At 41.8% G+C, this 15,084-nt stretch overlaps 1 protein-coding gene across 1 annotated transcript; it reads left to right on the top strand.

Annotated features, from left to right (window-relative positions):
* The first annotated feature begins 4,404 nt into the window (after nucleotides 1–4,404).
* On the top strand, nucleotides 4,405–14,535 carry rgs18 (regulator of G protein signaling 18). Its single transcript, XM_079529538.1, has 5 exons — nucleotides 4,405–4,532; nucleotides 5,077–5,175; nucleotides 5,665–5,726; nucleotides 8,905–9,071; nucleotides 12,923–14,535. The coding sequence occupies exons 1-5, from the start codon at nucleotides 4,411–4,413 to the stop codon at nucleotides 13,169–13,171; spliced, it is 699 nt and encodes a 232-aa protein (XP_079385664.1). The 5' UTR covers nucleotides 4,405–4,410; the 3' UTR covers nucleotides 13,172–14,535.
* The last annotated feature ends 549 nt before the right edge of the window (nucleotides 14,536–15,084 follow it).

The following is a 15,084-nucleotide window of genomic DNA, read 5'->3' on the forward strand; positions in this document are numbered from 1 at the left end:
TCAAAAAGATACATACATACAGTACATACTGCATAGTATTTTGAAAATTAGCATCATATGCATGTGTGCGTACATTTTCTTTAGAACATTAGCATGAACATAAATGTGCCGCAATGAGGCGAAGTTAAACAAAAGTAGAATAAAAATGCTGTTCAGGGCTCTGATGGGTTGATGGGAAACGCTCTGTCTGTCTGTGACTCTTCGTAGTGACCTTGTGACAACTCTGATGACGAGCTTTAGCAGCGATTGACCCAGTGTTGTCCTCATCGCCATTCTGCCACCTTGTCAATCCTAGATAAAACATGGTGTACAATAATTATCAGAACATTCACATACGAAGAGAATAAGAATATGTGTTATTGTTTTCACCATGTGACCAATTGGCCTTATAAGCTCATTTCAAAGTGGTAAGACACACAGAAATGCACATGCATGCACCCTGACGCACGCATGTGCACAGTGCGCGCGCACACACACACACACACACACACACACACACACACACACACACACACACACACACACACACACACACACACACACACACACACACACAGTGTGTACGACTCCTCAGCATTGTTCAGCAAAGTATTAAATAGAGCTTTATGTTGTTAGTTGTTGGGGAGACTTTGTGGCTTCTCCTGACCTGAGTGATTGGGCAGATATTTTTAGACAGGAAGTATCATCGCCCCCTTCCCCCGCCTCTTCCCCCTTGTCAACGTTATAGCAGTTTCGATGCCATCACTTCCTTTTCCTCACTTCCCCCTGTCTTTATCTACGCCACACTCATGAAGAAGTCTTTTCCTTAGCCTGAGTGACAAGACATGTGTTTCAGGTAGTGATGCAGCCATGAGACCACAAATAAAAGAGTATGCTATAGGTACACTATCACATATTGTCACAGTCACAGCCTTTGCCTGTCTACAGTATGTTATGTTCTGGTTGTTTTTCTTGTCCTCCTCAGCTGTATCCCATATAATCAGCCCTCGTGTGTATATTAGTCTTGTTCCCCATCCGTTCTTGTAGGATCATTGTTTGTGTTGCATCTTTGTCTGTAAGCTAGGTCTTATGTTCACCTGTATTAAACTCCCATGTGTTTTGCACACTATTCTGCCTCGCTGCCCTGCATTTGGGTCCTCACAGTGCCACCACCACCTGATTGTGACATATTTAATGAACGTTGTAGGGGTGACACATACAGTTAATCCAACTACCGTAATCGATGCAATCTGTTAGAACAAAGGATTGATATGAAATAATCGAAAATGACAGATCTAAAAGCTCAAGTTTGTAATGTCTCTGCTATCTTCACACATTTTGCATTGAATTGTTGTGCGACAAAATATAAAATACCCTTTAAGTGGTTAATTGATGCATTGATATTATAAGCAAATAAAAAAATATATTGGAATAATCGAAAAGGTAATCAACAGAACAATCGAGAAGAAAACTATTCTTTGAAGGTTGCAAGCTTACGGCTTGGATTCATTCAAAACTATCACCGTTGCATATATTCTTGCCAGTGTGTTATTTAAGTATCGCTCAGACCTTTCCGTCACTAGTTATTCTCGGGACTAAATTGCTTTTAGGCAACTGTTTCAAACCTCATAAAACTCAGCCAGTCTGTCCTCTCTTCCTCAACACTCTGCTAATGATGTGTGACCTTATTGCTTTGGCAATAAAATGTAAAAAACATGACCCAGTGGTGGTGAAATAATTAAAGTGTAATGGCTCTTTGAATATTATTTCAAAATGAACTAATGAAACAAATCTAATCATACGCGACTACTAGCTGCGAGCACTGACTTGGCTCTGCTGCGGCCACATTGATTTAGTCGGTGCTCTCCCTGGAATGTTTAGATGAGGCAAATGCATGTTGCCAGTGCTAATTGACTCGTTTGAAATGTGTTAAATTTGGCCTCATTGATTCAGCTGTCCTGTTCACCTGAGGGCAAACTCTGTAGCAACAATCCACCACTCAAATTATATATAGTAGGCTATGACCCCTTAGCTGAGAGAGAGAGAGAGGTTCACCCCCCCCCCCCCCCCTCCCGCCCCCCTCTACAACAAACCGCAATAGCTACTGATGTTTCACACAGATATTCAGTGCGTCCTCTGCAGTGATGCAATGACACGGCGATCCTGAAGTCGGTTGGTTCTTGAGACATGTTTGGGACACACAGACACACACGTGCACCCATACAGATTTCACACACTTATAGATCGATTAAATGATACCATATAATGTTATAACATACAGTATGATTTGTGACATTTTGTCAAATGATATGACATACATACTGTCATACATGACATGATATGATATTTCATGAGGTGACATGATCGATGTACAGTAACATGATGGGAGATGGCATGACATAAAATAACACAGTATGAGATTAAATATGACAGCTTGGGAAGATGATCCCTGTATATATCAGTGTGCATGGTTTCCACCTGTGTAGAGATAAACGTCTCGGTTTTGTTCATTTGCATGTAACATTTGAACTGCCAAGAACTTTTAAAAATAATCGGAAATGCATCGTTCATTGTTTACACACGTCCCTACACGCACACACACACACACACATACACACACACACACACACACACACACACACACACACACACACACACACACACACACACACACACACACACACACACACAAACGCATTCATGCACACACACACACACACACACACACACACACACACACACACACACACACACACACACACACACACACACACACACACACACACTTTCTTTCACTCTCTCTCGCTCAAACAGAGAGATTTGTCTCCATCTGCTCTAGAATGCACCTATTCCCCCTCGCTCTCTGCTGTGTCACACTGAGTTTGTCTTTCTCCATTAAGAGGCTGATGCTCTGGAAACAGCCGAGGCCATGCAGCCCCTGCAGAGGCACATCTTATTATTCATTACAATGCATTCCACTTCTCTCTATCTCAGTGCTGCTGTCTCTGGCTTAAGCACGTCCATTTCAATGTGGTCGTACGGCGGTTAGGGTTGGGGCGATTATGGGTTTTGATGGTGTGAGAAATAATCACGGTTATTATGCGTATAATTTATTCCACAGAATGTGGATGTATAGATGTATTATTATTATTTTTTTGCCTCCTTTCAAAACAAAGTAAAACAAATATTGCAGCAGCCAAATAGTAGGCCTAAGCAAAAATAAATAAAAGTACAATTTGGAAGTAATTAAAAGCTCCATCTTTACACATCCATATGTAGGTTGCATGAACTCTGTCCGCAAGGCTCTTCAACTGTATAACAAAATAGTATTTTCAGCTATTTCTTTTGAACATGAGTAGAGAATTAAGTACCGTACCTTCCCTATAGGGCGGTGGCAAACGACAATAAATAGCCGAGATCTACAAGCTGACAGAGGTGTCACCCTGCAGATTGGCTATTTTCTGTGGCGCAACACCGCCGTACAAGGGAGGATAAATTAAGCCGCAAATTAGCTTGTGCTGCGACTGAGAGGAATCTTGGAGTAACCCTGTGGTCCATGGATCAAGCTCCCACTGCCATATAGAAATTAGATTTTAATGCTATTTTATGTTTCGTGTTCAAGCCGATCGTATACTGTTGCCTAGTTGTGTGACAGATTGCCAATAACACAATAGAAGTATAGAGACCACCTCACCCACTGCAGATGTAGGTTGTATTGTACCTTTGTACTCCATACAGATTGGTTATGTTATATTCATTAAAACAGTTAAAACAGTGGTTCTCTAGGATCCCCAGGGGTCCTTGAAGAGGTTCCAGGGTGTCCCCAGCCAAATTGGTTTATATAGCATCACATACTTTGGCCCAGAAGGACGATTTTTGAATATCTGAAAGTTTTCAACACAAATCTTCCTCAGGGTCCCTGGCACAAAATGTTTTTCAGATGAGGATCCGCTGCCAAAGTTTGAGAACCACACTGTGTGTTAGGTTTGAACGTGGCACCAGGTAACGTTCAAACCTCCAATACCCACAACGCCTATCTGGAAATGGATGAAGCTGAATTTCTTTTGAAACCCCCCCAAAAGCTACACAGTCAACAGGATGTTTAAAACCTGGGAGGGAGGTGTGTACTGTATGTGTGTGTGGTGAGGGGAGATGGGGGGGGGGGGGGGTGTACTGTATGTGTGTGTGTGGTGAGGGGAGATGGGGGGGGGGGGTGTTCTCTGTCACTGATGCTTCACACTAAGTGGTTTCCCCATGACAGGAAGTTGACAGAACGCTGGCGGAGCTCATATGTGAAACGTGCAGCTTATATAAAAGATGAGGATGCTTGATGGGTTAAGACCTTCTAGAGTGGCATTTGTGGTCTCCCTCCACGTAAGCAGAACTCAGAGAGAGAGAGAGAGAGAGAGAGAGAGAGAGAGAGAGAGAAGCATGGAGACACTGGTATTTCTATTTCCTCAATTTAACTTTTTGGCTCCAAAAGAGGAAGCATTTTTCAAAGAGCTCAGTCCAGAGGACTTGCAGAAAACGAGAATGAAAGACGACATGGCCAGGTATGATTTCCAAGCTTGAATGATTTCCAAATAGTTTTCTGTGATATTACTGTAAGTGTTTCTGTGAATTGAAGGAGGAGAAGGGTAATCAGCCAAGTACTCTCATTGCACTGTGCATTTCTGCAATATAAAGATATTCAGCAATAGATTTCTGCAGACCATTGTGTCTGAAGGTAACTTCGTTATTCTGTCTAAGCGGCCATATAATCTCAAATCAAATCATAACCTTACAGTGCTGTGTCTGTACGTTCTGTGTCTCCTGTGGAAAGTCAAAAGTGGAAAGTCATTTGAGGTGATTTATTTGCTGCACCTCTCTGGGGTCTGTTATTTATCAACACAGTGCTTCTCCTGGATGACCTTTTTTAAGGGAAAAGCTAAGAGTGGCTTATTTTGAAGGTTGCCACTTTATAAATGTCTTCCACCAAACTGGAAATTCTTTAACAGTCTATTGATTGACTTGGAAGTTGGAAAACAGCGGTGCGGTGGAGACAGGCCTGCACATGCACTGTGGAAAGCTTAACGTTCCATTTCCATTGGGTTACAGGCTCAAAGCTGACAGGAAGAGCCGACTCAGCCTGGTTTTCAAGTCAGGCTCTCATGAAAACGTCAGTCCAGTTAAAACCACAAAAACAGCATCCAACAAGTGAGCCAACATTCAACTTTTCTTTTATGTACTCGCAGTCAGTGATGGAAAGTAGTTACTCAAGGACTTTTCTCAAGTACGGTTACTTTAGTGCAATTTTGAGGTACTTAATTTTTCTATACTTTATACTTATACTTGTACTCCACTACATCTGAGAGTCAAATATTGTACTTGATCCCTATTTTATACTTTGTATTTCAAGTACTTTTACTATTGGTAAATTAAGTATGTATATTTTGTTGCCAATACTTTGCCAGTACTTTTACTCAAGTAACATTTTGGATACAGGACTTTTACTACTAGTATTTCTACATTGTAGTATTGATACCTTTGTACCAAACCAGTGTTGTTGTTTTTCTGCCAGTTAACTGTCATTATCATATAGCTAAACTCCATGAATCACTGCACACTGGAGGAAAAGGGAATTGAAAGTTGTGTGCAGGGATGTCTTTGGGGACGTACTCACAAAATCTCTTTGGCTTTTTGCAGTATCTCACCGGAGGCAGCTTTGACATGGAGTGACTCCTTTGAAGAACTGCTAAAAGATTCAGGTTAGATTGAAGCCCCCAAATCTCTCCATTTGCTGTGTCACAAATAGTTGTCCGGAGCGGTTTGCTCCCCTGTCAAGCATTCTTTATCATTTGCAATGGAAGCTGCTGGTTTGTTATGTGCTGATGGGGGGGTGTTTAAGCTAGGGAACAAACAGTACGAGTTTCACTACATCTTTTTTATATTTGTATAGTAGACGGAACACAGAAGCTCTTCAACTTCCTCATATATCTGTGTTTAGCATCATCGTTGCCACATTTTTATTTTGTGCTGGAAATCTGCACTATTTGGAGACTTGGTTATGGGGGGAAGGTGAGAACATTTTAAACAGTGATTCAGTGAAAATAGCCAATATGCAAGCTCACAAGATGTCGTGACCTGATACGTTACGAGCTTGTAGATCAGCACACCCCTATTTTTTTATTATTGAAAGTATAAATTAGGGTTAAATCTAGCTGTCTAGGAGTCTCAACAACATGCTCCAAAAACAAGACAACTATTCACCTTTTTCTTACAGCCCATAGTGCATTGCGTTTGTGTGTGCATAAGTTCCTCTTTCTCTTTGGTTGTGTTGCCAGTTTTGAAAGAGAAACAAGTGGCCAGGTCTATGAAAACAAGCACAAATGAAAATAGCTGATCTATAAGCTCACATCGACGCATTGTAAGGTTGTACATCCGTTATTTAAAAACACATTGAGAATAAATCAAAATATTTTGAATATCTTTTAAACATTTTAATAAAAAATTGACAAAATATGTTCAGATGGATGTCTGTGGACAATTACATATTAATCTGGGGTTCCTTGATGTGAAGAAATGTGGAAGCAAGCCCAAATAAGCAACTACTATACACTTTAGAATCAAGCCCAAAAAATCAACCAGCAACTACCAATAATTTATTTGCAAGTGACTTTACAGAAAAGTCAAAGGTTGCTTATAATAAGCAGACATGGCAACACGGCCTGAAGGAAGCAAAGCACACACACAAGGAGCCCCAGTACGTTGGCGGGGAAAAACGTGGATAGCTGCATGGATGCACTGCGGTGTGCACATTATTCAATGAAATCTGCATACACACTAACAGTGGTTCTCAAACCTTTTTAATGTCAAAGTTGAAAGGTTTTCAAAATTGAAATGTTAAAGTGGGGTTAAACTGTTCCTTTAGCCGGGGACCCCTGAAACCCCAAGGATCCCTGAACTATATAAAAGAAAACATGCAGTATGCCTGACAGACAAAGTTCGATTTTCCACTTCTTTGGATTCCTACATCCTTGAGCACATTTCCAATATTCAGTGAGAACCTGTCTGATGAACCAAACCATTTGACATTTTACCTTAATAACTCGTATTAAATTCTCCCTCTTTCTATTCTCTCTGAACAGTGAACATTCATCCATGCGCTCTTTATCATACAGACGCGTGCATGCACTATTCTCCCAGGCAAACTTCCTCGACTTCCCCTATCATTTTTTGTAAACCTCTTTTATATACAATTTCATACACTTTTATTCTTTCGGCTTTTGTCTTTCAGCTATTTATCGAAACTATAAACTCTTTAATTAAACTTTACTTCTACTTTGTTTTACTCTCCTGTACGGCTGTAATTAGCCAACATTTATCTTAAAAGGGCTTCAAATATCCCTCCACAGAGACCCTGTGAGATTATTTCACTGTGGTAGAACAATAGCTGACAGCATTTCTGTGTGTGAGTATGTGAGGCAGTTGAAAGGGTGCCTATAGAATCTGTAGCTTGCTATGACTCAGTGCAGACCCTGTCTGTCTGTCTACAAGAATATTGTATTTAAATGTAAATACTTAAACCCCATACAGTACTGTATGTCATTGACTAGAGTTCCCGCAGCGGTCTAAAATTGTTCCCGTCTTTATTTCCCTCTCCATCAAATCTCTTCGTCTAAAATAGCCAATCTGCAAGCTCACAATGTGTCACCATTTTGCGGAATGTTCGCGCCCAGAATTGGGACGCTATAGGGTTGATGTGGGTAATTAGACTGGGATAAACCCCTTGAGATGCATGACATTATGTTTTCAAGGCGGTCCTCTTGCAGTGCTGATCAACACACCATAGACTAGAGCAGTGTCTCCCAAGCAATGGCTCAGGACCCATTCGTGAGTCACAGACCATTTTTTATGGGCAGAGAGTATAGGGCTCCATTTTCGTCACCGCTAAACCCCTTATCCCTAAACTTCTTTGCCTTTTTTTCTTTACTATTTTGAAAAACATTTTGGAATAGTTCAACTAGCCAATCTACATTGATACGTTGTGAGCTTGTAGACTGGCCATTTTAACTATTCACAAATGTTTTGCAAAATAGTAAAAAAAAAAAAAAAAAAAAAGGCAAAGAAGTTTAGGGATAAGCGGTTTAGCGGTGACGAAAATGGAGCCCTAAATATCAATTTATAGAGTACACACAGTGTTGTGATCTTGTAGATCGGATATTTTCACAATGTTGGCCTCTTTCTTACATACTATTTGACAATTTTGTTATTAAAAAGATCTTTTCAAATGTGCAGACCCTGTATACACTATACGGTATGTTAGTTTGTTTATTGTTGAGTGAGAAAGCAATATTGCACATTAAAGTGGTAGTTCACTATGGATAGTTCCCTATGGAGACAAAGGAGAGACATCTCCAATAGGGAACCACTGCTGGTCATCAAATGATTGGCTTAGCAAAAACAAAAAAATATCCATGAATTCAAGATCCCATGGGGTGAGTAGCCTAATCGATAGGAAAAAAAGAAGTCATTTTGGGGGTGAACTATATCCCTTTGAGCTATAATCATCTGGGAACCACTGGTCTATATCTTATAATAATAATCTTTATTGTCCCGAAGGATATTTGTCTTCACAATCTGTTCAACACCCACATCAAAAACAACACAGAGCACATAACACCAAGACAATACAAAAACAAAACATGAGGTCCCCACTATGTACAGAACCGTTCCTATCGGCGGGGCAGTTTGTTTAAAGCCGCGATGGCTGAGGGGACAAAGCTCCTACTAAAACGGACCTTTTTCCATGGCAAGGTTCTGTATCTTTGTCCAGATGGCATGAGGTTAAAGAAGCGATCTTAAATAGACAGTGTCATGATTGTGAATTTGCGAAATCCACATCGCAACGTGATGTTATCTCTCTTCCCTTTCTGTCCGGTCTAGATGGTGTGGAGACCTTCTCTCAGTTCCTCCGCACAGAGTTCAGCGAGGAGAACATCGAGTTCTGGCTGGCCTGTGAAGAATTCAAGAGCATCGACGCAGAAACCAAGCTGCTCTCCAAAGCCAAGCATATGTACGCCGTCTTCATCGAATCCAACTCCCCCAAAGAGGTACAACGTGTGAATCACAAACACGTCACAAATAATGAGGTTCACACCTGACTTGTGGTTGATGTGACAACATGACAAGACGTTTACACAATTCACACAAACCTACACATGAGGCAACCTAAATCTGGAATTCATATTTTAATAATTAATAATGTTATGTAGTTAATAATGGTATGTTGACCAATCTTTATGGTAGAGTACATCTGCGGTGGCTGTGGTCTCCTTAATTAATCTTGAGAAATGGTGTTGGGTAGGACATCTACTGATTGATAAAGTTATTTGAAGTAGACAGCGGACTGGATTGGACACCAGATATGGCACCGCCTTCATGTATTTCGGATATCTATCTAAAATTTAAATCTCTGTTTCTCTGAGTGAGTGAGTGAGTGAGTGAGTGAGTGAGTGAGTGAGTGAGTGAGTGACCGACCAGACCAGTGTATCTCGGGGAACCAACCAATGTACTTCAAATGTCATACAGTATGTATTCCCCCATTTGATACGATTTTGTTTCTTCTCCAGTACCCCAATCTACGCTGCACAACCCTCAGTTTTCATTTAACTCTTGAGATTATATTTCGTCCCATTTGTATGCTCTCGGAGTTAGAGACCCATATTTGGTCCATTTGGTTCCTAATGCAAACATTTAGATGGAGACCTATAGAACCCCCTCAAGGACCCCACTAGACCTATAGAACCCCCTCAAGGACCCCACTAGACCTATAGAACCCCCTCAAGGACCCCACTTTGAGAACCACTAACACGACCGCTGTGGTTGTAGTTGGTCTCCCTGCTCTTCTATTGTAGCACCACTACTGGTTGACAAGTGGTATTGCATGAAGCTCAACATCACATCCTCTGCTCAAATAGACTTTCTGTATTAGCTCAACACAGGCAGGGCACCCGGGTTCAGAACCTGGGTATACGACATAGAAGTTACAGATTACATCGTTAATATTGAAGAACTAATGTAAAATGGATGTTAATAGTAATGTATAAGTAATGATTAGCTGAGTACAGCGGTTCAATCAATTTAGCAGGAGCGCCGAAAAAGAACCACGCCGGTCATTTTTATACTCGTTTAGATCACATAACACCGAGGGTTTCGCTGTGTATAGTCCTGATAAATGATGACCATTATCCAGGGTGACAGTCATGGGACTGCTGAGCACACGGCCAGGATAGTACATGGAAGGCTGTTGCATAAGTAATATTGATTATATAAGTTTAAACTAGAAAAAGTGCCCTTCTGGGCACAGGTCTCCACCAGGGCAGGTCAGGTTGTGGCCTCCTGGTGGCGCTATAATAGGCCAATGTGAAAAGGGTGCAATTTCTTCATACGCCTTTGATGGTAATTGGATGATTTGAGGCATTTTGTTCCAAAAATGTGTTTTGCAAAAATCAACCTGTTGATGGTGCTATAACAGGCCAATGTGAAAAGGGTGGGATATATTCCTCAGCCTAGTAAGAAAATATGTGAAAGATTTCACGTAAATTGCATGCTGCGTTCATGATTTGAGGGTTTTGTTCAAAACGGGGCAATCTTGCAAACTGTGAAAGCCAATTATAGCCAATGAGGATGGAATATGAAATATCGGACAGATCCGACTTGAGCACATGACCATAGAGATACTGTGTAACGATTTGTGAGATTTTTGGACAGAATCTGGAGGAGTAATATCAAAAAATGTGTTTTACAAAAGTCGGCCTCCTGGTGGCGCTATAAAAGGCAGATGCGGAAAATGCAGGTCAAAGGTTTGTCCTTAGCCTCTAGGGAGTGTGCATGCAACGTTTCCCGCAGATCGGTGCAGTTTTAGGTACAAAATGGGAAAAGCTGCCTCATGGTGGCGCTATAACAGGCCGTTCTGGAAAATGTGGGGCAGAGGTTCATCGTTGGCATCCAGGGAGTGTGTGTGCAAAGTTTGGCATCGACCGGGTTAACGGTGCCGGAGATTAGCTGTTCACAGACGGACGGAAGGACGGAAGGACGGACGGACACACACACGGACGGAGTGCAAAACATACTCTCTCCCCATGCCTTCGGCCTGGTGGAGACAAAAAGGGGCAGATAACTGCACTATAGCTACAGAAGGCAGGGCTCTATTTGTCGTGGCGGGTCAGTGAAGTATTATGTGTTATTGTCTGGAGGAACAACAGAGGTTGTGGATGAGTTGTATGGTCATTAACCACCGGCAGGCTGACCTTTCATTCTTTAATCCATATACGGTACTGTGTGTCGTTGTGGAAGGCAAGGCAAGTTTATTTGCATCACTCTTTTCAGCAACAAGGCAATTCAATGTGCTTTACATGGAACATCAAGCAAAAGAAACACATTCCAAGAGGACATTTGAATCCAGTAAAAAGTGTTAAAGTCTTCTCTTATGATTTGGCACAAAATAGTTCAAATGGGGGTGTTGGTGGGGGGGTTAAGGGTCAGTTGGAGAACCGCTGGCGAGTGCGTAGGCTACTCTGGTCTTGCATGCAGTGCATGGTGTTGCTGCAAAGTGAGGCGAGTCGTTTCGTTTGCAGTTTCTGCATGTTCCTCATGCATGCACACAAACGCAGGCACACACACACACACACACACACACACACACACACACACACACACACACACACACACACACACACACACACACACACACACACACACACACACACACACACACACACACACACACACACATACATACACACACATACGCGACCCCCTGGGGGACCCGACCCACATGTTGAGAACCAGTGCACTAGAGTAGGCTATTGAGCAAGTGCTCTCAGGGTCTCTCAGGGAGCTTAACCGTTGGTTGGACCACAGGTTGGTTTTGCAGAACGTGGCTGCAGAAGTGGAAGTACATTCTCAGCCAGCCACCCACGCATGTGAATATGAAAAAAGCACAATAGCAACTTATTATTACAGTGACATGAAAGCGCACGCCAGCTCAAGTGATTTCCAAGAAGATCAAAATGCAAATGACAGTAAAATTGCAGATTATACAGACTTCCACGGAGGGGAGGGGTAGTGGCTTTGAATAAACATGAATATCTCATCACTGCATTGCCGCTTTGAATATATTTGGTGCTGTCGGCTATTTAAATAGCTTCCCTAATGCTAATGTTTTATAGGGCCGATCTTTGAGTTAAATGCAATTTAAAAAATGTATTGATTGATCTGTGATTTGTTGGATTAGTTCAGTTGATAATGAATTGGATGTTATTTTATCGATTTAATTGTTTGATATTTTATGCCCATCATTGTCCAAAATGCTTTAGTTTCTGAGAATTCTTTCTGGAGCATAAGGTGTACTCAAACCATGGGTAGGCTACCATTGATACTGTCGACATGTCTGCAAAACTAGGCAGTTCATTTAACCGTTTCACACTGTTGCTAGTTGATATTACAATGTGTTCTATATCAAAGGGGAACCAAGCCCTCGGTACATGAGTTTGCTGCCATCTAAAGGTTAAAAATCATCTCAAGTCTAGACTGAACTTTGTCATGTACAGTATACTGTGATGTAAAGCAAAACAGCTGCAGCTAATTAAATTAATAATTGGTGTGTAAGGTGTGCCAATGTGATCATGTCAAACCTCATTGACACCAATTTCAGCCTAGGTGATTTCTAATCTTTAGATGGCAGCAAAAATTGGTGCTAAAGTGGCCTAGGCCTATTGCGTTTTAGCTTTGTAAACACCCATCTACCCTGATCACTAGAACATAGACGCAACAACTTATACGTTGAATAAATAAATATGCCTACATTCTGTCAGATATAATTAGTAACTGAATCTTTCTCTGCGTTGTCGTCGTAGTTGTAACCTTTGATTGCGTTGTCCTCTCTCTCTCTCACCATCAGGTGAACATCGACCACTGCACCAAGGTGGCCATCCAGAAAAACATGGGCCAGCCCACGAGCAGCTGCTTCGACAGCGCCCAGAGCAAAGTGTACGGCCTGATGAAAAAGGACTGCTACCCCAGGTTCCTCAAGTCTGACCTGTATCTGCGCCTCACCAGCAGGAGGAGGGCGGCGGGGGCCACCATGATGCGCAGGAGGTCGCGCTCCTGCGTGTTCAACGAGAGAGGGGAAGAAACGTCCAGCCGATAGTAGAGCTTACAGCTTTGCTGTCATAATAAAAAAGGGGTCTGGAAAGGCTGAAGGCTGTGTGGCAGCCATGTAAGCATTTTTTTTAAACTATAGGCCTACTAACAATGTAAGAAGTAAAGGTGGGTGACCACATACGTTGTATGCCTTCAAATGTGCAAATATGCGTTTTCTAGGTGCACAAACACACACAAAAGACTTAAACATAACCAGACTACTTGAAGCATATTAAAGCGTAATTAATACATTTCTATTTCAACCAATCTGTATGGTAGGTAGAGTATGTTAATATAGAACATCTGCAGTGGTTGGAGATAGTCTCTCTATACTCTTCCATTGAGGAATGTAAGGCCGTGAGACACTGACAGCGTCGCTGATGCACGTCAAGAAATCATACTCTTCCGCGTTGCTCTGACTCACCTTGGATGGCGTGTGCCATGCGTCAATGCTCCAAAATAGAACCCATCTTTGGGAGACACACATACAGGTTTTGTTCGCAGCGAGCTTGTGCTATTTTCAGCGAAAGCTTTCCCCACAATAACAGAAAACAGAAAATACAGTAGAGCTCCGAGGGACTCGGGTCAAACATATAGGGGTTAAGTGGTTAAGCTACATCTACACTTAGTTGCATACCGGTGTCGCGTGCCAAAAATAGCCGATCTACAAGCGATCTATGACACCGTGTGCAACCTACAAATGCACCCTTATACCTTGCCGCAGTTTTAATTGCAAGGACTCCCATAACTCTGAGCATGTACAAATTGAACCCAAATGTGTTACAGACCTGTAAGGGGTCCTTTGGGAAGCCCCCCTCAAGGAACCCTGGAGGTCCCTGAACCCCACATTGAGAACCACTAGCCTTACTTAACACATGGTCCATGTGAGAACACTTATACCGTGGCTGGGTTCAAAGGTCGTCTGAAACCAGCTGCCTCGACTCCCAGCCCAGCGATAGACCTGAATAGAGCATTAATCTTTGTGATGTGTGTTTCAGCACTTAATATGATACCCCATTAAAATAGATTCATGATTCTATGACCGCCTAAGTTTGCTCTGGACTCAGCCTGCAGCAACAGTGACTCCAGCTTATTGCATCGTTTTAATGAGACATATCCGGGGAGAGATTATAATATATTTCTGTTATCAATTAATATTATTCCTTTTCTAGTGAAACAAATATATCCTGTTTGAATACTAATATGAAACTAAATCCTCATTTGTTATTGTTTTTCAGTGTGCCAACACTGTAACTCAATAATTTATGTTTTTGTAATGACCGTGTACTGTATGTGGGCTTGCTGTTGTAAATTGTAAATAATAGAATCTGTGGAATAATTATTGCAATAAAGATTGTATTGTAAAAAGGCTTTTTGCATCAATCTCCTTGGTATCATCAATTATCTCAGATGAATAATATTAAATGTGATAGATGGGAGCGATAATATTGCAAAATTATCCCACATGGCCAGACATAAAAGAATTTGAAACTCTCCAATAAACCCCAGAACAATTAATACCTCATGAACCGAGGGCCACCATTCCGGGACAGAAATATTCATGCTATTAGAGTGTGCACCCCATATTTCTTACAAAGACAAATGCATGTGTAATAATTTCAACGTGTGAGTGAGTTGAAGCCGAACGATGGTGTTCCTCATTCCAAATAGCAGATCTACCAGTAAGACGCCTGAGGGCGAGAAGCATCCGCCTTTGTGACAGCAGACTGCTGGGCGAGCGCTGGCGCTTTGGAATGGGGGGTCAGATCAACATATCCGCTTGGGTGACAGCAGAATGCTGGGCGAGCACTGGCGCTTTGGCAAGGGGGGTCAGATCAACATTGAATTAATTCTGTACTGGCCATATGGAGCATGTCTTGAGTATACAGGGTTTGATGAGGTCAGATCAACATGTGGAAT

The sequence above is a fragment of the Electrona antarctica genome (genome assembly GCF_951216825.1).
Source record: "Electrona antarctica genome assembly, chromosome: 19".
In the NCBI taxonomy this organism is placed as follows: Eukaryota; Metazoa; Chordata; class Actinopteri; order Myctophiformes; family Myctophidae; genus Electrona; species Electrona antarctica.